This window comes from Pyxicephalus adspersus, chromosome 7, assembly GCF_032062135.1.
Source record: "Pyxicephalus adspersus chromosome 7, UCB_Pads_2.0, whole genome shotgun sequence".
Lineage (NCBI taxonomy): Eukaryota > Metazoa > Chordata > Amphibia > Anura > Pyxicephalidae > Pyxicephalus > Pyxicephalus adspersus.
In genome coordinates, this window is record NC_092864.1 from 66,917,281 (window position 1) to 66,941,773 (window position 24,493).

Sequence of the window (24,493 nt, forward strand, 5' to 3'; positions counted from 1 at the left end):
AACATTATAAGAATCATGCAACCGGCTCTACCAAGTGGCCTTGGCCCCCAAACTTTATGGACATCATCAATTTAGCCACAGTTTAAGAAGCTCCTAGCAACTTTTGGGGAAATCTTGGGGTTCCATGGAACCCTGGTTGAGAATGACTGATTCAGTGGCTGAGTTGGAGACTCATATCTCTAGTGGAGCAAGGCATGCCAGGTCCTACTAGTTTATATATCTGTCTGCAGTCAGGTCAGAAGAGGTAGCCATACAAAGATGATGTGTGTTTAAACAGTCTAGACATCAAAGATATACACACTGATTTACAGAATTCTTTAACTGCACTGTTGTGTAATGTGTATCTAAGCCTCTATGTGAATACATTGATTCCATATATCTGCATGTATAGGTTATTGTGTTATCACATTTCTTGCAGCCCTTCTTTGTTGATCATAATTCTAGAAGCACTACATTTATTGACCCACGTCTTCCATTACAAAGCAGCAGACCAACTAGTGCACTATTACATCGGCAGCATTTAACAAGGCAACGCAGCCACAGTGCGGGAGAGGTAAGTGTGAACATTAATCTGCAATATTATTCCTACTGCAGCTCAGTAATAAATAAAAGTATTCTTTACAATTCTTAATTTTATAAAAAAGCACTCTGAATGTACAATGTGCTAGCAGCATTCCTGGAGAATATAAAGCTCTGTTCAGTCTGTCTGGGTGTGTTAAATGCAAACCCTACCTGTATCTTTAAACAAGCTCTTAGCGTGCTTTCAGAAAGCCTAAAACAATGCAGAGGCTCAGATGCAAGCAGCATCCATTTTAAGATTTGTATTAAATACTCATTTATGAATTATTCATATATAAAACTTATATATTAAGACTAAAGCACGCTTGCCTAAAATATTTTTTTTTTATTGTGAGTTGGTGCCATCTTTATATCAAATCATGTAAACTTGTATGTAAGTAGCCATGTTAGCCAATTCCCTACTGCTAACTCGTCTGTTTAGGACTCATAATAAAACAAACTAAATTTTATTGGATATATTTGGTTAATCTAGTAAACAGTTACAAGAATCCAGCACATCTCATAGACCAGAAAAGGGGTACTAAATGTGTTATTATATATGAGTACTAAAAGTTTTAGAAGCTTTTCCACAGTAAGTATGATTAAATGAATCCAGGGACACATTCATGAAATATTACACATAGAGGAGAGATTAGCTGAACTGAATCTATTCTTCCTTGAGAAGAGACGTATAAGGGGGATATGATCACCCTGTATAGATATATAAATGGTCCATATAGAGAACTCTCTTCCCCATTATTCACTTTGAGATCATTACAAAGAACAAGAGAGCACTCTGTGTCTGGAGGAAAAGAAGTTTAAGCTCTGGATATGGAAGGGATTCTTCACTGTAAGGTCTGTGAAAATGTGGAATCGGCTCCCTCAGGAAGTAGTTTCAGCAACTAATATAGATTGCTTTAAGAAAAAGCTGGATGATTTCTAGAAGCACAGAATATAACTGGGGATTAGGGATTTAAAGTAAAGATAACAGAGACTGCTGATCCAGGGAACATCCGATTGCCTCAGGAATTTTTTCCCCCTGTTGGACCAAATTGTACCAAGACCAACTATGTGCATAAGGTTTTATATCTGGGATGTGTTTAATTCACTAGTAATTGAACTTGATGGACTTTAATTTTGTAATTTTTCAGCTTGACTTACTATGTAACTATGTAACCTTAGGCTCCCACGGCCCTTACCAATTTTTTACTTTGCTTTAGATTTCTTTAGGAAATCCAGAAACACTCAGCCTGTACCCAGTAGCATAGCTATCTTAAAAGACCTAAATACATTTAAGTGTTTTTGATTTTCTATTTTCAATCAAACGCTTCTGAGCCAAAGTTTTAAATGTACAAATTACACCTTTGGAAACAATTTGCATTATGATTGCATGATGATTATTTTTATTTTCCATTATTTCTACCACAGGTTGGGGAAGATACACGACATTCAGGTCCCCCAGTTTTACCTAGACCTTCCAGCACCTTTAATACAGTCACTAGAAGTCACTATCAGGATATGATTCCAGTTGGTATGTATTGCAATAATGGCATTGAAAATGTTGATAAGAATCTAATGGCTTAATATCATATGTCTTAAAGAATCCATTGTCACATAGTTTTTGTACCTGTTTTTATATCTTGTATGTATATAGATTTTTCAGTATATTCATTTATCTTTTTTTAAGATGGGCAATTTTGCAGCAGTGATTCCTATTAAAAACCAATTTGTAGCTAATAAAGTAATGGCTATTGGAGCATTCTTTGCTGAGAAGCTATCACTCAATTTGTAGCTAAGCTATAGACATGAATTCAGAGATATTGTTGCTGGTCAGCTTGACACCAAATTAAAATGCTTCCAATACTCAACCTGAAACAAAATATATACCTGCTAAAACAAAACAGTGAATTGTAGGACTTGATTTATTAAAGCTCTCCAAGGCCGGAGAGAATACACTTTCATCAGTGAAGCTGGGTGATCCAGCAAACTTGGCATGGATCTGGTCCAGTATTCAGTTATATAGTATCCGATTTTGGAAGTATAGTTGTGTAAAAAAAAAAAAATATATAGCTTGACCTGGACTTTGGCACTAGCCTAATGATTCCTTACATTGGTTGGCACAAGTAGATTCAGGGCAATGAAAGAAAAATGAAATTTAGAACCCAGCAAAAAAAAATTCTGAAAGTCAATCAATCATTAGAAAATATAGTTGTGTCGGAAAAAGATGTAAATTGGAGGTTTAAAAAAAGCAGAGGAAAGGAAAATCTGGCCACTGTAGAAAGCTGTTACCAAAAAAAAAGTCAGATCAGCCAGAACAAGAGCTACTGTAAACCAGTGGAACAAAGCGTATCCGATTAGACATGGTGCTAGGTGAGGGGTTTGAGAACCTTACTGGCACAGAAAGTTTCCTCTTAATGGTAATCTATGTGATTATATATAATGTATTGTTAGTAAGCACATAGGTGTGTTTACTATTAATCAATGTTTCCCATTGTTACGTACCTGCTGTATTATTGTATTAAATATAGATATTTATGAATTAGTCATTTGAGGTAGTTAGATCTCAGTCTGTGATTACTCTGCGTCCCTACACATTATTGATACAATTGGCACATCCTTAATTTATATGTAAATTATATAGGTATGGTGGTATATTATTACTTTATCTTGTATTTGTGCTATTTCATATGTTTAGGTTACAATGAAAAGATTGTAGCATTCTTGCGTCAACCTAATATCTTTGAAATTCTCCAAGAGCGCCAGCATGAGCTCTGCCGAAACCATTCACTCAGGTAATAATGGCTGTTGTTATTTTATGATAAAATGTGACATATGACAATACTCAAATATTTATACAACAATATTTAAACACAGTGGAAAATGTTTCGTATGAAGCATCTCTGCTTGTTAATTGTTCTGTCTATGTGCCCAGCAGTCAGATGCAACATTGGGACCAATGTAATTGTCCTAGAAGAACAGTTTTTAAACAATCTCAAAGAATTTAAGGTTAATGAATGAGCAATTTAAAAGGATAGCCCAGTTAAAGTACAGTATAATTCTACTGGATACTCCAATCTAAAAAGGGACTTCCTTTCACTTGAAAATTTTCAAGACAGGAAGCAAATAGAAATTCTCTAACACTAACCTTTTTGAACCAACGGACCACTAAACTCACAGACTCTGGACTGCACATGCATGGGGAGCCGTGTGTCACTCAAAGTGGAAAAAACTGTCAGGAGTCTGAGCCTTTTGATTGGAGAACTGCTTTGAGCCTGCAATGTCCCTGAGAGAGATGGTCTCTGGTGGCTCTGGCCGGTGTGCCCCCCCCCAACGGGGTCCTTCTTCTGACTCCGCTGGAGGGGTGCATCGGTTAGAGCCGTGGACCATTGCCGACCACCGATTGGCAACCGCTGCTCTAGCTGAGCACATGCAGCAGAACAGGCCATAAGCATTCTTTAGTCAAAACTAAAATAAATGGTTTTACTTTATCTATGTATACTATGAACATATATCCAAATAACGTTTTATTCATAATAATTATTATTTCCACTTCTAAATAGGGAAAAGATACAGTTTATTCGGGCAGAAGGACCCTCAGGGCTTGTTCGCCTCTCTGGTGATGCAGATCTTGTTATTCTATTAAGGTAAGGCATGCTGGTTTCATACGACTACATGAATGTTTAGGTAGTACAGTATACTGTATAAGCTAAAATAATACTAAGTAACAATACCTAATAATATATAAAGTAAACCTGTGAGTTTTCACACTAAAGTATTTCCATATTACAAGTAGTTTAACAAGAATTTTATTATATTTAGCAGCAGAAGCGCTGAAACGCTTTACTATTATGCTGGATTAACACAACATGCACTGCATTTAGCATACACACATACAGTAACATGTTACATAAGTTCATGTATGTTGACATATTTTTGACATATTTTGTTGGTTGGTTTATAGATGGACAGCATTTGTTTTTTCCTTTCTACTGTGATTCATTGTAAAGTGATCTGCTTTGTTTAAACTGCGCCTGTTGTAAGAAATAGATGTCAGAATGTCATTGCGTTGGACCTGTGTTGAGCAGTGCAGCTCAATGCAGAGCAATATTTGTGGTGTAAATGGGTCCTGAGAATGAATTACTTTCCTTCTCATCTAGTTTTACTGCTTGTTAGGTAAATGTAAACACTTCTAATGCCTATAGTCTGGGCACAGGTATGCTTTTATATAGCATTGTTTTTATTTTAATTAGCAAAAAAAAAACATGCATTAGAAAATTAATTTAAAGGGAAAAAATAACCAAAAATTCTAGCCGATTTAAATTTTAAAGGTGCATACTAGAGGGCTGTCGTCTAGATTCCACACCATTATGTAGTCACTGACGTAGAATATGCATGAATAGTGGAAGTCTTTAGATTTCACAGGTTTTACGTTTGTTCCAGGTAAGTGAATCCCTAGTGAAGTCAGGATCTAACAAGTGTGCGCCTAGAACTGACTAAATACTAAATTTTTTATTTGCTAAAAGGGAGACGTTAAACATACTGAGAATGTCCCTGTCTTCTCATTTGATTTGCACATTTAGAATAATTGAAGTAAATTTTGACATATTTAATGGTCTGTACATGCTCCAATACTTTTATTAAAAAGCGGTATTTAAAGCAGTTCATAATTACTTATATGTGTTTTTAACAAATCGCTAATCACAACTTTATGCTTCAAAAAAGAAATACCAAAACAGCAATCTCTATATTCCTTTATGGTAGATAGAAATATATCTGTATTGGAAAGCAAATATTGCTCATCATCTTCTGTTTATTCTTTGCAGTCTTTTTGAAGAAGAAATAATGTCATATGTTCCACCACATGCCTTACTACATCCTAGCTATTGCCAGTCTCCGCGCGGCTCGCCGGTGTCTTCTCCACAAAACTCCCCTGGTACAGTATCTGGAATACACAAATATGAAAATATTTAACTCATAGGGCCTGATTTATTAAAGCTCTCCTGGGCTGGAGAGGATACATTTTCATCGGTGAAGCTGGGTTATCCAGCAAACCTGGAATGGCTTTCTTCAAAGTCACTTGCTCTTTGCTAGCAAATGTTTGGAACCCTGGACCAGATCCATTCCAGGGTTGCTGGATCTCCTAGTTTGCCTGATGAAAGTGTATCCTCTCCAGCTTTGGAGAGTTTTAATAAATTGGGTCCATTGTATGTTGACATATTAACTAGTTTTACTGTTCCGGTATACACTCAGCAAACGGTGATGCAGGAACAGCCACAATGTGTTATGTCTCCAATGAATGTTTTAACAGATAAAGAGAGAAAGGAGGGAAGGAAGTAGGGTTATTGTTAGGGATAGGACTTAGAAGAGGTACGTTGCACCTTCATCATAAGCATGGGAGTTAAGGAATTAAAGATTAGAATTGTAAAGAATTGTACCACACTAATGAATTGGTTCCGATGATATGCTTTCTTTTTGTGAACATAAAAATATGCATTGTTGGGCCCCCGGGAAAAGGCGCCACATGCTACGCAGACACCCTATCTTCCTTCCGCGGCTATCTATCTTCCATTTCGCGGCTCCACCTGGGGGCCATTTTGGGACTTGGTTGGTTCATCAGACCTTGTGGCAGCTAAGTGTCTCTGTTGGATGACTCCTGTGCCATGTTCAACATGTCCAAGTACCGGAAAGTTGTTGTCCTAGGACACGGAGGGGTTGGTAAAACTTTTCTGATCCTCCAGTTTATCAAACCAGAATTCACCCAGGATTTTAAACCTAGTGAAGGTCAATGCTGGACAAAAATATTTACCATGGATCGGGCTGAATATGAACTCTGCGTGGTGGATACAACGTCAGAGTTCTCCTTTATTCCTCCATCCTACATTTCTGGAGTAGATGGATTCATTATAGTTTATTTGGTGGATTCCCTGAGAAGCTTTCATATTTCATCAGGACTACATGGAAAGCTGGAGGCTAAAAGAGGGAAACAATGAATGCCTGTTATTTTGGTGTGGAAAAAGAAGGATATTCCTCCAGATCGTCATGCAATTTCGCCAGAAAAGGGGGAGCAGTGGCGGACATATGGGATGAGCCATTCATGGAAGTGTCCACAAAAGATCTAGAGGAAAGCTGAACGTTTTTTTCAATATCATTGAAGAAATTGATGGCCTAAATAGACTCCTGCCTGTACCACAAACCCCAAAACTTGAAAAAAAAAAAATAGCTGTATCTTGTAAAAGGCTTTTGGAGCTTCCAATGGCCACTGGATATAGGGAGTATCTGCAACAATCAGCCCAATGCCTTAGAATGAGTTTTTGTTATAATTCCTTTTGTTTTGAAAAAAAAATATTTGATATAATTCTAGCTTTATTGTGGCAACATGTAACATCTGTAACCCCACACTGAGCACTATGACGTGCAATGGAAAATGTAGAAAGGGCTGATTTGATCTGATTGTGCATGTGTCGCACTGTTTTCATTTTGTGAGACCACCTTAAGCTCAGATGTTTTGCAGTGGAAATGTTTGTTTATTACAAACGTAATTTTAATGATGGCCTGAATAGACTTTTCCCCATACCACATTACATGACCTCGTACAAGATCCAGCAATTGCTGTTTTCCAAGTGACCAACCCCAGTACTTGGGAAATAACAATTGCTGGATCTTCTAGGAGCCTGTTGTAGCTGCAAATGGCCCCTGGATGAGTGCAGAGCTCTACAGCAATCAGGCCAATTCCCTGGAAAGGAATTGTTATTCCTCAAACTATAGTTCCTTATGCTTTACTGTATTTCATACATTTCTACCGTTATTGTGCAAACTGTGGTACATAAAATCTCTGACACCACCCTTGTCACTACAACGCACACTGAAATATTTGGAAATTGATCATTTATCGGATTGTGCATATGTCACACTGCCTTCTATTTGTGTGATCCTGAGACCTCTTCAAGCTCAGATGTTTAAAAGGTTTATTTTTGTTTATTGCAAGAAACTAAGTTTTCATATATTTCTACTTTTTTGTGCAAATTGTGACATGTAACTTCTGTGTCACCACCCTGAGCACATACATACACTGGAAAATATGATTTGTGATCATTGTGAATGTGTCGCACTTCCTTCTTTTTGTGTGACCTGTGAGACCACCTAAAGCTATCACATTTTACCCCGGAAAATGGAAAATGTTTGTTCTTTACAAAATATAAATAAATCCTTACTGTTTGTAAAAAAAAAAAAAAAAAATTTTTGGACTGACCATATATGTTTTTTGAAGCTTAAGACTAGGAGCACATTGCAGATTTTTTAGTAGGGAAACTAGAAAGTTAGATATTAATTAGGCAGTATTGATTAAAATTAATGGAACTTTTGGTTCCCTGTAGAGTCAAACATGCAAGTAGTTTGTAGTAAGAATGATGATTGTACACTGCCCCGTTTGTGTGCGATTAATCAATGATATTTTAGTAGAGCTCCACTAAAATCATAAATGTACTTCTATATTTATATCTGAATGCATTTGAATATGAATATTTTGTCATAGATGTTTAAAAATGTTTAATCATAGGTTAACCAATCTTATCAATGGATTTTGATTTCTACAGGAACTCAGCGTGCCAATGCCAGAGCACCAGCACCTTATAAGAGAGATTTTGAAGCAAAGTTAAGAAATTTCTACAGAAAATTAGAAACTAAAGGTTATGGTCAAGGACCCGGGAAATTAAAGTAAGTGTATAGTTTATATTTTCTGTATATTATAATAATTATAAATATAATATTATATTAATCAATTATAAAACTTTTTTGGGACTGATATTACTGATGACTTTGTTGGTGGTTTCTGGTCTAAATATTTTCTAAATCATTAACCTCAAACAAGCGTGCAGACAGTCAAGTCCAAGCAAAGTGGGAACTTTAGATCAGTATGCATTTTCTGAGATTGTAAATGTGTTCATTTTTATACCTAAATGGATAACGATTTTATTTTAGTAAATATTCCAATGATGTAATTAGTTTAAAAAAAACAAAAACAATAAATTGTATAAGGAAAAAAAGCAGTGTTTAATATCAAAGGTGCAATAACCCATTACAACCAATTCACGTCACTTATGTTTGGAGTTGTAAAATCAGCAATGGTAGAACAGTTTTGCTATGGCATAATATGTGTAGGGCTACGTACACACATCAGATGATTCTCGACCGATACAAGCCTCAGGGCTCATCTCGGATGAAAATCTGACGTGTGTACAGTGGCTGTCCGACGTCATTCACAGATCCATCCTGACGGATCCATGAGCGATAGAATACGAACGACCGCAATGGCAGAGGGGTGCTGCTCGCCCGTTCTCCCCTCTCCATAGAAAAAAAACGGAGCTGTATGTACAGCGCTCATCCATTCATCTTTCAATCTCCATTTCCAACGACAAAAATCTAGCGTGTGTACACAGCCTAAGAATACACAACAGCTCCAGTACAGCCCTGCCTCTACAGGCCTTGAAGTCAAGTCAACCGCTCTAAATTTTGTATACTTATTTATCAATGTGAATCTTTTCACTGTCATAGATTAATCATTAGAAGAGACCATTTACTAGAAGATGCCTTCAACCAAATAATGGGATATTCCAGAAAAGATCTGCAGAGAAATAAGTTATATGTCACTTTTGTTGGTGAAGAAGGGTAAGTGTTACAAAATGGCTTTCCAACTCTTCATATCATAACCATGAACATCGTGATACATTTGAGTTTAAGTGTGATTTTCTATGGGATTCAATGTCACAGTAAAAAACTGCACTGGATATATCTATATGTTATGTAAAGTTTACCATTGCCTTACAGCCTCGTCAACAAATTGCTGGTAGGCAGAAGTTGCACAATGAAAGTTTAAAATACTCGTGTAATAGATTCAAGCAATAACTGTATGCTGAACAGACGATTTGCATTTAAATACACAATAGTTCACAGACTGTTTTCTAAGACTTCATGTTACTTGATATCTTGCAGGGTCTGAGTAAAATAAAGACACAGAACAGAGGTGCTTTATTAATAGAATACCAATGTCAATACATTTCTCCAGATGTGCATTCACATTTATAAGTGTTTTCATATGACTTTCATCCAAGATTTAATTCGGAACATATGTAAATCTTGAAAGAAAACCTTGCTAAATGGACCCCGTGGGATTTTTTTATATAGTGTGAGAGGCAGAGAATCATAGCGATGACCAATTTTCTCTTTAGATATATTTAATCTTTTATTGTATAATTAGTACCTTCAGACCACATAAAGAGGTTTTTTTTTTTTCTTTTCTGTTTTTTTCTGTTTAAATAAACAAATAACTCATTATTAAAGCCTAACTAATTAAAAGCGATCAAATGCTAAAAGCAATCAGGTTTATAGGGGAATACAAACAGTGCATAGAAAAAATCACATACCTCCTCATCTGTGATTTTACCCAGTGAAGGGGACAATCTAACATGATAATGTGACACCTAATGTAGGAAAAAAACAATAAATGCCAGAATACATTTTTTTAGTATCCCTATATTATAATTGAAACTGATTTCAAAAAGCTCTCTAAGGCTGGAGAGGATACACTTTCATCAGTGAACCTGTGTGATCAGCAAACCTGGAATGGATCTGGTCCAGGTTTGAAAACATTTGCTAACAAATAGCAAATTAGTTTTAGGAGATCCCTTCCAGCTTTGCTGAATCACCCAGGTTCACTGATACATGTATCTCCTTCAGCCTTTTACAGCTTTAATAAATGGGGCCCTATGTGTCTGCCTGAGGAGGGGCTGGGCTCATAGGTAGTGGTAAGCAATTGTCTGGTCTCATCTGGTAATAGGAAAATAAAAGGCATAAAAGGTCAGACATCTGCATATCTTAAAGCAAATGACATCTAATTGTTTTTTGAATTTGTAAAAATTGTGTAAACAGAAGAAAATATGAAGAACAGGAGTCTTGGCTAAATATCAATGCATGTATTTACAAATCACAAATTACATAAATCAACGATACAATTTGAAATATATAAAAGTGTTCCCCATGCCCATTATAAGACTGGATGGGATTGGGGTAATAGGTCTAGACAAAATCGAGCTGACCATAGATTATTGAAGTTGAAAATTAAGCATGAAACATCTTGTAACCCGACTCGTTTCGCCTTATGGCTTTGAATTTGTTTTATTAGTTAATTAATTAGTTTATTAATTTTTTTATATTAGTTATTTATTAGTAATATTTATATACGAACTATTTAGTTTAACCTTAAATTTACACTAATTAACATGATTGTCCTGAAATTTACCTTTCTTTCACTTTAGATTTCGTAGGACATTAAATATAGTCAAATAGTTTTCTACCATTTATTTGTTAACTTGATTTCCTATTTTGTTTTTTTTTTCTTAAGGTTGGATTACAGTGGGCCATCAAGGGAATTTTTCTTTCTTGTCTCAAGAGAATTATTTAACCCTTACTATGGTTTATTTGAATATTCTGCAAATGACACCTATACGGTACAAATAAGTCCAATGTCTGCATTCGTTGACAATCATCATGAATGGTATGTTTAATTTTTTTCCGTTTTCCCTTAGCATTAATATTGAACTTTTCAAACCTCAAATTACTTCACAAAACTGCAAATACCTAAAGTTCGCTATAATCTCAGTTCAGGCAAACTCAAACCTCATCCCTATTAGTGTGGTGATTTACGTTCTGCAGGTTTGTGTTTTTTATCTTATTCAAACATTTCACAACCTATTTATCATTCAGGATAGCGCATGTACACTATACCTTTACCCCATGTTTTATTCTACTAATATGCATTTATATGAAATAGGCTTTTAAATATTTTTTTAAATTTATATTTCAGGTTTAGATTTAGTGGCCGAATCTTGGGTCTTGCACTTATACATCAGTATTTACTGGATGCCTTCTTCACACGTCCATTTTATAAGGCTCTTCTACGAATGTAAGTAAAACTTATGTACATTTCTGCAACTAGAGAATTCTAATTGTATCTAAACTGTCTTTTTTAGTGTTATAATCTCATATATCCTAACCTTATCATATATCAAAAGGCTCTAAAGCAGGAAAAAACTTTGCTACAACAATACATTACAATCTATTTTATTAATTGTAAGTTGTGCTGTTGCTCAGTAGAACATCTTACATCACACAGTTATTTTCCATGGTGTAATGTCCTGGACTATATATTATTGTATTTTTCAGCGCGTTAGTTATTTCAGCAGTTCTTTAAAAACAAAATATCAGATTTCCAAATTAGATTTAATATTTACTGACGGAATTAAAACTTGTTACAAATTTAGGTGTATGTGAAGGGAAAATAAAAGTAGTAGATCTCGCCAATACATGTTTCAGTGTATTATATTCAACATTTTTGAAGGGGCTGTTGTTGGGAAGTCAGTTCCTACTAATTTGGACACATACCCAGAACTACATCCCCCAAGAGCCCTTTTCCTACAATTTATCGATTGTTTTTTTCTCAAGAGGTAAATCTAAACTCAGGGCAAAATTGTTTTTAACACTTGCAATGGCTCGCTCTCCAAAATGCAAGGGTTTTTAGTGTGTTTTGTTTATGGGATGATAGAACTGGAGTAAAGTTTAAATTACTTCCTGCTCCTGTAGTTGTTGGTGTTCTTCTTCTGCTTTTCTGAAACCGGTCTTATGCAGCTATGCCAGAAGCCTTGCTGTTCCATAGCTGGCACCACTGATGTCATCTTCTTCAATGCAAGTCTATAGGGACTGATGCCAAGATCTCACCCACAAACCATTAGAAAGCTGCAGTAAGGCCACCCTCTAGTAATAACTAGTGGGAAGGGGGATACTACTTTGCTAGGGTAAAAAATCATTTTAGCTGAAGCTTGGCTTTTAAGAACATTTCTATGAAAATTATTATATTAAACAATTATTTTACACCTTTGTAGACTTTGCGATTTGAGTGATTTGGAATACTTGGATGAAGAGTTCCACCAGAGCCTGCAGTGGATGAAGGACAATGATATCCATGACATTCTAGACCTTACATTCACTGTCAATGAAGAAGTATTTGGGCAGGTATATGTCTTATTACCTGTAAATTTTGGTCTTTAGTGTCATATGATTATATCAAGTTAATTAGTATTTATCCAAATTTAAAAATCCTGTTTACCCTGAATCCAGATATCTTTCATGTTGTACTATTACTAGTAACAGGTATAAATAGGAGGCGTACCCGTAGTTTTTTTCAATTAAGGATTTTTCTGCCCAAAGACAAATAAATGAAATGACAATTCCTAAATCACCAATCATTCATTAGAACAAAATGTAAAATTATCATTTTACTTTGATTTGAAAATATTTAGTCCCATGCCTTGAATGTGCTCATCTTTGGATATTCATTTTGATGTCCAGAATATTTTTTACATCATTATGTTTTACAAGAACATCTGACCTTGTGTAGATAAGAAAAAGTAACTTTTTAGGGTCATTTCAGACATGTTAGTTGCAGTAGCACTAATAGAACGCGTCAAACACGTTGCACAGCCATTTACTAGATTTGCTAAATCTCACATCAACACACATATACATTAGCTGGAATCCCGCTTGCCATGTGTTGTGGTAAGCTGTAGGGTTTTCATGTCATACAAGTCATACATGTCATGCAAGCACTGCCAGCACATTTAGAATGAACACAAGATGCCATAAATTATAATGTGTTATAGTGGAAATATTAATGCAATGCGTAGTAAGAGTGGAGCCATCATTGTACAAGGTATTTATATTGTTGTTGTAAGAAATATACTCATACCATGAATTATACTCTCATGCGCATGCAAGAAAAGCGGGACCTTCAGGCAAACTACAAAATACACAATAAAAGTACAAATACGGGAACTGATTTGCAATCAGTCACTTATTTACAGCTAGGCTGGCGACAAAATTTGTGTACTTTTGTGTGCACATGTTCATGCAGCATAGATGATTGGCTGAGAGTACTGATTCCCCCTTTTTCCCAGTCTTGGGTCTACTAAACAGGAAACATATACCAAAATATATCAGATTCCTATTTAAAATAACAAAAAGTTTTCCAATTAGGACATATCTTTATTATATGCTATTTATTTCTGCATAGATTTATTTTGATATTGAAATTTATATCTCTTGTTTGGAAAGATTACAGAAAGAGAACTTAAGCCGGGGGGAGCAAACATTCCTGTAACTGAGAAGAACAAGAAAGAATACATTGAAAAAATGGTGAAATGGAGAATTGAAAGGGGAGTTGTACAGCAGACCGAAAGCCTGGTCCGGGGCTTTTATGAGGTATGAGGATTTGTAATTTATGTAACAGAAAAGGTTCCTCCTGAGGTTTCTTCTTCCTGTGGCTGATTGACCTGCCATCTGATGGTGCCAGCCATGTGCATGCATGGCATTTGATAGAACTAGTGGAATGAGACCAATGATCCTTTTAGCAGCCTATATGGGTGGCATTCTTCCAACTAAACTCTAATAAATGTATTTACTCATTTGCTCCCCAAAAATATTTCAATAGTTTCTCTTGGTTAAAGCGTACCTAAACTCAGAAATTTCACTTTACATAAAAGGGTAGACAACCCTTTTATGTATAGTAAAAATTCTGTTTTTTTTTTTAAGTGCAACGCCCTTTTTTTAAATAAAAAAGGGTGCAGCACCACCCCCTAAGGTGATCAAGAAAGAATGCCTCCCAGGATACCTACATCACGCAACCCGCGAGGCTCTTGGGTGCTCCTTCTGCGCATGCCTGAGAAGCAGGCTGTTCGCTCAAACAGAAAAATTTGCCGATCTCACGCATGCGCAGTGACATCGGCAAATTTTCTGTTCATCCTACGTCACCCGATCTCGCGTCTGGGTGACATAGAATGAAGAACCAGGAAGTAAAGCAGAAAAAGGCGGCGCCCGGAGCGCCGGCTCCAGGACAAATGTCAGGACGACGTGGGACCTCATGCAGCACACCCCCAGAGTGATCAGACTGCACTGCGGAATTAAAGGTAAGTGTATTTTTTAGCCGTTTTCAGTTTAGTTCCTCTTTAAGGCTTTTCTTGGGTAAAATGCTTAAGAAAGGCTGGTCTAGGTTTTGCTTTGCTGGGTATTATTTATTGTGCTTTGCTCTACTTCATCACTTCTGACCAAATGTAACTTCATGTCTCTTACTTATGTCTTTAAAGAGTTATTTACATGGTGGAGTCTAGTGGGGTAAGTTAGTCACAGACTAATCTGGAGCTTTTGGAGCCCCCAGTAGCAACATCAATCTACTGAAGTACCCGTTTATGTTGCCAGGTTTGGGGTATTTGCATCTTGTTGCCCACTACTTTTGTTCACTACTCAAATATTATATTAAAAAAAAATGCAACAGAAAAGGACATCCTTAGAATCTGCGGTGCATCAAATATACTGCAAGTACTTTTAGTGCTGTCTTTGTACACATTGAAGATATTTTCCTTTATTTCCTGTCCAAGTAACTAAACAGGAAAAGGAAAGAGAGCATTGAAAACATTGTAGGCTCTCACACAACAGCAAATAAACAAACATTTGCATAATAACTCACTGTTTGTATTGTTTAAAAGTACACCCAATAAACAACTATGCTTGTTATTCTGTGATGTCAATTGTATAAAATATTTTTTTTGGATGGCACAAAAACATTTAAAAATCAAAGCAAATAATAACATTGTTTTGTAGAAATTGTCAATATTTAAGATAAAAGTAATACATTTATTATTTTTTCAGGACAACTAACCTTTCTTTGGGTGATATTGTGCTGCAAAAAAACAAAAAAAAATATTTTTTTTTGCAGTCTAACAAAAAGTTTTCTCCTCCAACAAAATCAAACAATAATGTAACTGAAAATTAAAAGTATAAGGTATATCTTCCTATAATACATTTTCCTAATTTTTCTTAATAATTCCTAATTTTCTTATAGTGACATTAAAATTTTAATTCTGAAACAAAGCATTATGAATATGTTGCGCTATATAAATCCTGTTTAATAACAATAATAATAATAATTACGAAGATATTTACAAATGAAATACTGGCTTTTACACTTTTCATTAAACGTTATTGTCACTTTTAATGCAGCACTAAAAGAGAAATTAATGAACATAACAAATATAACAAAATAAAATATTCATGGTTTAAAAAACTAAAATTAAAAAAACAACTTTGTTTACTCTCTGTAAGGTTACTTGATCTAAAATCAACTGACATATGCAGAAGGAAGCCCATCCTTTTGATCTACAGATGAAAGAAACATGCTAAATATAAAGTAACAGTAATGTTATTTGGTATCTCTGGATCCTAAGTTTAAACAATGTTTATAAACACAGATCAGAAGTCCAGTATCTCAGTGGGAAGAGACAGCTGCTGTATTTCTGATAAACTGGGAAGTTGGGGAACGTAACAGGGCTGTGTTATATATGTCCTGTATAGTTTAGATCAAGGGTGCCCAACCTACCATCCAGGCCGCAGAGCTGTCTTGTGGGGGACGGGAAGCATGCATCTCCTATGTTTCTATATTGAGATCGTTCTGCCAGCAGAGGGAGCTGCTCCTCGCCCACCTTGTACTGTGAGATAATTGTCCAGCAGCAGCATGATAGCTGTGTCTGTGTCCATGCAGCTGTCATTATCCCCATGTGTAAATCCTCCTTCAAATCTCCTTCACTGATTGTCAAAGAAATTTGAAATTTTCAGGGTACACAGGGGTCATTAGGAGCTACTACCAAACCAAATTAAAGGCTTCTACACGTAACAGTTTGTCAGATAGGTAGTCACAAGCATAAAATCCCAACAAACAAGTGAAATATGCTGACACTGCGGGGCAAGGAACTGAGCGGCTGGCGAGCTGCCTGTTACACATAGCTTGACACTTACATTCTGTGAACCCCAATTTCTCTGGAAAAGGGGGATGTTGGCAACTGGAAATCTGTGAGCCAGTAGGAAATGCCTTTTGTCAACCCCTACCCTATTAAAATGTTATACCCATCATATCACGCTACCCTGTCACACATAGCTATCCCCTTACTCTCTATGAACCCCAATATCTCTGTAAGAAAAGGGAAATATAACTGCAAGTGCCGGACTCTTGTGGCCAACTCCTCCCAAAACTTCATCACTACGGCGCCATCACAAAATACGAAAAATGAAACCTGTCATACTGTGCTACCCTGTCACACATAGCTGGCCACAAAGCTGGGAACAAAGAAATAAATTAGTTAAGGGTCACAATTGGGAACTAAAGCATAAAAGTTGCAAAAAAAACAGCATGTTAAAGAACAGTAATAAAATATTTCGGAAAAAAAGAAAAAGAAGCAGAAAGAGATTTTTTTTTAGCTAGGTATATTCAATGCAAGTGTGGAAAAAAAACATATTTACATTTACCAATTATGGTACACTGTTAAGATATTTGGTATTAATGCCCCCCTCACATTTTAAACACACGAGACTAAGGGGGGTATTTTAAACGCTATACAAGCACTCCTACTCCTATGGAGTAATGATCGTATTTAGTTTTTGTCTGAAATATATTTGAATATCTAGGGGTTTGCTATTATAAACACTGATCTGTCTATCTATACAAGGGAGCATACCCATACATTCTCCTGTACAACAGTAATAATACTCACCTGCTCCCGTGCAGTGGGGGACCCAGACATCAGACACACACACATTAGTGTTAGATACTGAATAAAGTAATATAGCTAAATATATATGTGCAATTTGTTAGTGATTATGTAGTTATCATGTTCAAAGACTAAAAAAATGTTGATGTTATCTGAATTCACTAATCTTGCCTTGTTTACTCATCAGTAGGGACTATCATTTGTTACTGGTGATTTGGCAATATCATACATCATACACTTGCATTTTTAGTTAGAAACATTTTAAAAGGGCAGCCCTAAAACAAATATAACATTTTTCTTTTTTTTTAGGTGGTAGATGCTCGTCTGGTTTCTGTGTTTGATGCGAGAGAGCTTGAGCTGGTAATTGCAGGAACAGCAGAGATTGATTTAGGAGACTGGAGAAACAATACAGAGTACAGAGGAGGTAAATGTGTATAATGTATGAAGCATTGTGAATATCTGTTAGGCCTTGGTTGTGATTAGATGATTTGTGTCATTTGTGGTCCCATGTGTACTGTTGCATGATGAGGTTGGAACCTAGAAATTCAGCATAACACTCGAAGAACTTGCATTTTCAAAATGAGGATAAAAGTGGAACCCTCCATTTCACCCATGACATGGAAATATTAAAAGAATATAGAAAAGTAATCGTAGCGGCCATACATGGCTTGATATTTGCAAATAGTGCCGCAAATTATGGTTTTTAATTTTGATAATCATTTTACAGATAAACAGAGAACCCTGTTAAAAGGTCGCTGATGAATAGGTATTGGGCCTGATTTATTAAAGCTCTCTAAGGCTAGAGAGAATACACTTTCGTCAGTGAAGCTGGGTGATCCAGCAAACCTGGTATGGATCTGGTCCAGGATTCAAAACATCAGTCCATTCCAGGTTTGCTGGATCACCCAGCTTCACTGATGAAAGTGTATCTTCTCCAGTCTTGGAGAGCTTTAATAAATCAAACCCATTGTCTCCTCTTTTGTATAAAAAAGAAATGTACCTCTTAATTGTAAACGACCATCCCTGTTTAATTTAGTGAGATCCCACTGATTTGAGATGTTGGTCCAATTTATCAAAATTGGATTTTCTTTAAAATTCTATTTTTTCCTATTTAACTATCAGTTACATGTCATACAGATTTTATACACTTTATAGGGCAGTGTGCAGCTTGAATTCCGAGCAATTTGGCGGTCCCAGTACAATATATGACATGAACTGGGTCCGCACGCACAGGGTAAAACATTACTATAAATTCAGTTGAGATCAATTTTTTCCAGCCTTGGAAATCTAGTTGGGGTTACGTAGTTTTATATAACGTAGGCTTTGCATTCAGTATACCATTGACTGATCAGAATGACATCAACAAACTTTATCTTTCTTTTTATTTGTTCTTAGGCTACCATGACAATCACATTGTCATCAGATGGTTTTGGGCTGCTGTTGAAAGGTTTAACAATGAACAGCGTCTTCGTTTGTTACAGGTAAGTACATTTATATAGTATTTAGGAATATATAATAATGCTTTTAATTTATTAAAGTAGTGGTATGAACACAGTAATGTATTCAATTCGACAGATACTATTGTAACATTACATTCAATCATATCAGTGTTTTTTGCAGGTTGTAATTTGAAATCTCTTGGTTTTGGTAGTTTGTTACAGGAACTTCCAGTATCCCATATGAAGGCTTTGCGTCCCTTAGAGGCAGCAATGGGCCAAGACGTTTCTGTGTGGAGAAGTGGGGAAAAATCACAGCTCTTCCAAGGTACGAATACAAGATTAAGATATAAGATTATACTTCTATTAATATAGAAATGTAATTATCAACTTCAATTGTTACCCTGGTAAGTTCGTTTTCATACCTGTATACCCCTTATAGATCAGGGCAATTTTTGTTTTTACTATGGTCCTTTTTTCCCAGTGATAACTTTGGGGACATCTAAGATAATAAAGTAACATATACAATATAACTTTAAGGACACACTATGCTTTTTTTTTTTTTTTTTTTTTTTTTACAAAATTGCCTAATTAAATTTATTTTCTGTGTATTCTATGGATAAAAATATAATGATTCTTTTGCTGTAAATACATGTATATTTTTTATATAAAGTATCCTATTTAAAATATACTAAAATGCTGAAAATGTAAAAAATAATAGCTAAAGGAAGTTCATTATTAGGGGCTTATTAGGGTTTAGTAAGGCGGTTTCATAGTAATACAATTTATTAAAAAAGGAACAAAAATGTCACTGGTTTGTAAGGTTTTTTTTTTTAAAACCCAGAAGAAGACAACAGTGACAGGTTCTATTCTTCCTCACTAAAGGTTTCTTTTAAATATGGATCTTGTGCAATTTTTAAGCACATTTTAGCGTGCCGATTATTGTTTACCAATTTCTTTCAATCGGTTTTATTAGTCTTTAACATCATAAGAACATACAAAACAATACAATACAAAAGCCCAAGATAAAGGGAACATACAACAGGGGTAACATCCCCATCTTCTGCATATTGTTTACCAATTTCAAGGGCTAATGTATATTTTGTACTATTTGAAAAACCAACATATCTAGTGGCCACTAGTAGTCCGTAGTGTTATCTTGGTTTTAGTATTTTGTGTTACATGCCTACAAGTAGAGTATCATATAGGGGGAATTATTATATGATGTATTATATTAGTAATCCTTGTACAACTGTTGTCATGTAAATAGCTGTATGGTATTCAACCTTAAAAAAGAGCTAACACCCGGGCTTTGCTGCTCTCGTACAAGTCTATAAAAAGATAAAGTAGGTCAACTGCACCTGAAATTATTTCCGAATGATCTGAAAACATCTGTAACTGATGTTAAAGGCCTTCTGAAGTTGCCCTTCTGTACAGGCTGTTATTGTTTTAGAAATGTGGAAACCGACTTTTGACCAAAACTTTTTATCTTATTGGTTACGTAACTGGGCCTGATTTATTAAAGCTCTCCAAGGCTGGAGAGGATTTACTTTTATTAGTGAAGCTGTGAAATCCATTAAACTTGGAATGGATCTGGTCCAGGATTGAAAACATTTGCTAACAAATAGCAAATGACTTGGAGAAATCCATTCCAGGTTTGCTTGATGACCCAGCTTTGCTGATAAAAGTATATCTGCTCCAGCCTTGGAGAGCTTTAATAAATTAGGCCCCTTGTGTGCCATTTGTCACCTTCAGCATTAGTCATATGTGTTTCATTTCTGTAGCACAATATAAAAAAATAACATTTTCTTTTCTTCCCCAGGGCTCATACTTGTTTCAACAGACTAGATCTTCCACCATATCCTTCATTTTCTATGCTTTTTGAGAAACTTTTAACTGCAGTTGAGGAAACAAGTACGTTTGGCCTTGAGTAATTCCATCTTGTTATGACTTTCTGAAGCACTTTTATTTATCAAGTGGGCATGACTACCCAAAATTTCACAAGTATAATAACTTTGGAAAACAGACTTTTTCAATTACGTTGTGCCAAAATTGGCAACCCTGAGACTCTACTATGTCACTGTTTCTGCTCAATGATGAAGAATACGTTTTGTACAACAATATTAATGAAAGGAAGCATATCTTGCAATGAACAATATCATTTTACAATATGAAATACTTTCTATTGACATTACTTCTGTAATCCCACTGGGAAAACACAGATGAACTGCACTAAGTGGAAATAAAGTGACATATATACACATTATATAATGCATTCCAGTTTTGCAGGTAATGTTAAGGTGCTTGCATGCTATGCATCTTAATTTTAGTTACACTAGCCAAGATCAAACATAGCAAGTCAGATTTATTAAACGTGTCAAATGTGATGCATATTTAAATCTGAAAATTCTTTCAGTGCAACTATCAGCAAATGTAACTGATATGACACATGCAAAAACAAAAGCTGCACATTTTCTGTATCGGTGTATATTTCTTCCTGGACTCACAGATATGTGATTGCTTTCTACACTTGTTTGTTAATAGTACTGTTTTTCACATTATTTGTCAAGAATACAAATACTAAACATTATTGAAAATATTTATCTTATTTATTATTTGCATCTATGAATGATGCAATAAATCACATGCTTTAAGAAGGAAAAAAGTAATGCTGACACTGGTAAATAATATTTCCAGATTCATAATTTATTTTGCACATTCATATGAATCTTGAATGTGTTCCTTTATATATTATACTGTACAGCGTGACACTTCATTTTTTTCTGATCCTTACTTTCCTATTGAATGCAAACTTTTTCAAAGCAAATAGCATTAATGCTGAATTATTTTGTAGAACTTTTTTCAGAAGTGTTTTCTTTCTACAAAAAAAGGTATGGCTTCATTTTTGATTCATCACATGACCATGAGTGAAAATTCATAATACTATGTTTGGTTACCATATTTACACTTTAAATTTCCTATGTATGAGAAGTGCAGCCTCAGCACTGCAATGTACAAGTATTGTAAGTTGTAGTCTGGTTATGTAAACTACATTATTAGAAGTCAGCAAAATATGTATAGTTCTGAAATGGAATAGCACTGAGCTTTGTATGGCAATTTTCTGGCTATTGTGAATATTATCAAGAAAATATGTAGTGCTGCCGGAAGTAAAACCGAACAGGAATTTATATACCAAACATGCCAATACCAACAATTTTTTTGTACAATGTTAACAGTTTTACATCATCTCACCACATTTTATATTAGAAAAGCTCCATTCAGATGTTAGTTTCCACAATGATTTATAAACAATATCAGTTAGACTATATGAACATTTTGTGTGGAACATTGCAAGCATAAGATCTAGTATAATCTGAAATGGTGTTCTTCTAATAATGCATGGATGTCTTCAAATGTGCAGTTAATTAAACACCATGTACAATACCATGAACAAACACAATTGATTATTTTTATATAGTTATTGTACAATAACAATGGAATATTTCAGATGTTAACATTTACGAACACGTTAATATCATCTCTATAAACTGCATAAATGGGCTTGATGTATTATTTAGCACTTTCAATAATAAAGTTTTTATTTGCTTTTTCTCTTGGATCATTTTTATATTCTATATGTAAATGTTAAATCCTCCCTAGTGTATTTTTGCTGTAGTTTTCACTAGTTGCCCAGCTATCATTAGACAACCACTCAGGCTGGGCTCTGTGTACAAGGAAAGAGAGCTGTCAGTGAGAGACCATGGCAGCCTGTATATTTTTTTTACTTTGTATCTTTTCCACTTTCAATCCATAACAAGCAGAACTGAAGTTCTTTTGTCACTGAAAGCTTTCTTTTGCCTATTACATAGAACTTGGGACCATCTATCCCCATGCTAAGAGTGGGGATCAAGGAGATGCAATTGCAATTAGTAACTATTTGTTGCTCCGGAAAGCTCTGTTATACAGAGTATAAGTTTACTGTATAAATTATTACACTGCATTGATTACACTATTACAACTAAATATGCTCTTTATAAAAATGGGATAGCAGGAAATGGTGTCACAATAAAGAGACACAAAAGACGTGTGATGGGCAAAAAAAGTGGGACAAACTGGAACTCAACATGGTCAACAATCTCCATTCACCCTACCTGTAAGTTCTTACCCCCTTTCTCTGGCAGTCTATGGAATGCCAGATCTGTTGGCAATAAATTAACCGCTGTGAACAACCGTCTCCTTTCTAAATCTTTAAACTTCCTGGCTTTCACTGAAACTTGGTTTCCTCCTTAGAGACTCTGCCTCTGCTCTCTTTTGGAGGCCTGCATTTTACACATACCCCTAGACCTGGCAACAGATTAAGGGTTGGTGCGGGACTCATTCTCTCCCCTAACTGTACATACAGAGCCCTTCCTACCCCGCCCTCTCTCATTTTCACCGCTTTTGAAGTCCACTCTGTTCGTATTTTCCACCCCCTGCTCCTTATTGTTGCTGTTGTCTACCCCCCACCTCCAGGCCAGTATCTCAATTTTTGGATAACTTTGTCACTTGGCTCCCGCACATTCTTTTCCATGACCTGCCCACCCTCATCCTCGGTGACTTTAATGTTGCAGTGGATGAGCCCAACCATCCTTCCTGAGCCAAACTGCCCTCCATTACCTCCTCCTTTGGACTCACACAGAACATAAACGGCACCACACACATTGCCGGACACACTTTAGACCTGGTATTTTCCAAACTTTGCAACCTCATCCTTCTTGACAACTCGCCATTTCCCATTTGTGATCACAACCTCGCTACCCTCAACCTATCGAACTCTTGCCCCCCTTTTGCCACATCCCAGACCTGGTCAATGGCAGGAGATATCCGTAACCGTGACCACAACCTATTCTCAAACTGCCTCATGTCCCTAACCCCCACGCTCTCTAAAATCACAGCTCCGGATAAAGCTGCCACTCGGTTCAACCAAACTCTTTCTCTGGCTCTGGATAAGGTTGCCTCTGCCAATTTCCGCTACCCCCGTCCTGCTAACCCCCAACCCTGGCACAACAATCACACCAAACAACTACAAAAAACTGTTCGTGCAGCTGGGCCCAAGTGGAGGAAATCTGGCCCTAGAACTGACTTCATGGACTACAAAGCCAGACTACAACACTTTAACACTGAACTCACAGTCACCAAGCAAAATTATTTCTCCACTGTCATTTCCTCTCAAGTTTCCAACCCACACAGCCTCTACAATTCACTCCCTACTAAAGCCTACACCTGCTCCCCCACAACTACCTTCTCTGCCCAAGACATTTCCACCTACTTTAGAGATAAAATTGACAAAATCAGACATGATGTCTCTGCTTACTGGGCCACTCCAGCGTTAGCCACCCCTTCCACCTGTAAATCATCACTGGCCTCCCTCATCCCTGTAACTGTGGATGAAGTCTCCTCTCTTCTCTCATCCCTTCCATCTACTACCTGTCCGCTTGACCCAATACCCTCTGATCTTCTCCGTGCCCATTTTTCCACCTAGGCCCCCACCCTTATCGAACTATTCAACCTCTTCCTTTCTACTGGTATCTACCCCTCCGCTTTCAAACATGCCATTATTCTCCATATCCTGAAGAAACCTTCATTAGACCCCTCCATACCTTCTAGTTACCGTCCTATCTCCCTTCTCCCATTTGTTTTCAAACTTCTTGAGCGCTTTGTCTACAAAAGACTTACAGATTACCTGAGCACCAACTTTCTCCTTGACCCTCTCGAATCTTGCTTTCAAGCTGCCCATTTCACCCAAACAGCCCTTACTAAAGTGGCCAATGACCTCATCAAAGTTAAGTCTCAAGGCAACTTTTCCCCCCTCCTTCT

At 36.2% G+C, this 24,493-nt stretch overlaps 1 protein-coding gene across 1 annotated transcript in view; it reads left to right on the top strand.

Annotated features, from left to right (window-relative positions):
• The window catches only part of HECW2 (HECT, C2 and WW domain containing E3 ubiquitin protein ligase 2), a 35,576-nt gene extending 13,329 nt beyond the window's left edge, over window positions 1–22,247 (top strand). Inside the window, exons 7-21 of the mRNA XM_072418841.1 lie at window positions 419–553; window positions 1,987–2,089; window positions 3,254–3,350; window positions 4,119–4,202; window positions 5,382–5,491; window positions 8,151–8,271; window positions 9,109–9,222; window positions 10,955–11,107; window positions 11,417–11,515; window positions 12,492–12,621; window positions 13,720–13,866; window positions 17,511–17,625; window positions 18,597–18,682; window positions 18,853–18,965; window positions 20,460–22,247. Coding sequence (XP_072274942.1) covers window positions 419–553; window positions 1,987–2,089; window positions 3,254–3,350; window positions 4,119–4,202; window positions 5,382–5,491; window positions 8,151–8,271; window positions 9,109–9,222; window positions 10,955–11,107; window positions 11,417–11,515; window positions 12,492–12,621; window positions 13,720–13,866; window positions 17,511–17,625; window positions 18,597–18,682; window positions 18,853–18,965; window positions 20,460–20,571 — 1,719 coding nt within the window. The 3' untranslated portion in view covers window positions 20,572–22,247. The remainder of the gene's footprint in view (window positions 1–418; window positions 554–1,986; window positions 2,090–3,253; window positions 3,351–4,118; window positions 4,203–5,381; window positions 5,492–8,150; window positions 8,272–9,108; window positions 9,223–10,954; window positions 11,108–11,416; window positions 11,516–12,491; window positions 12,622–13,719; window positions 13,867–17,510; window positions 17,626–18,596; window positions 18,683–18,852; window positions 18,966–20,459) is intronic.
• The last annotated feature ends 2,246 nt before the right edge of the window (window positions 22,248–24,493 follow it).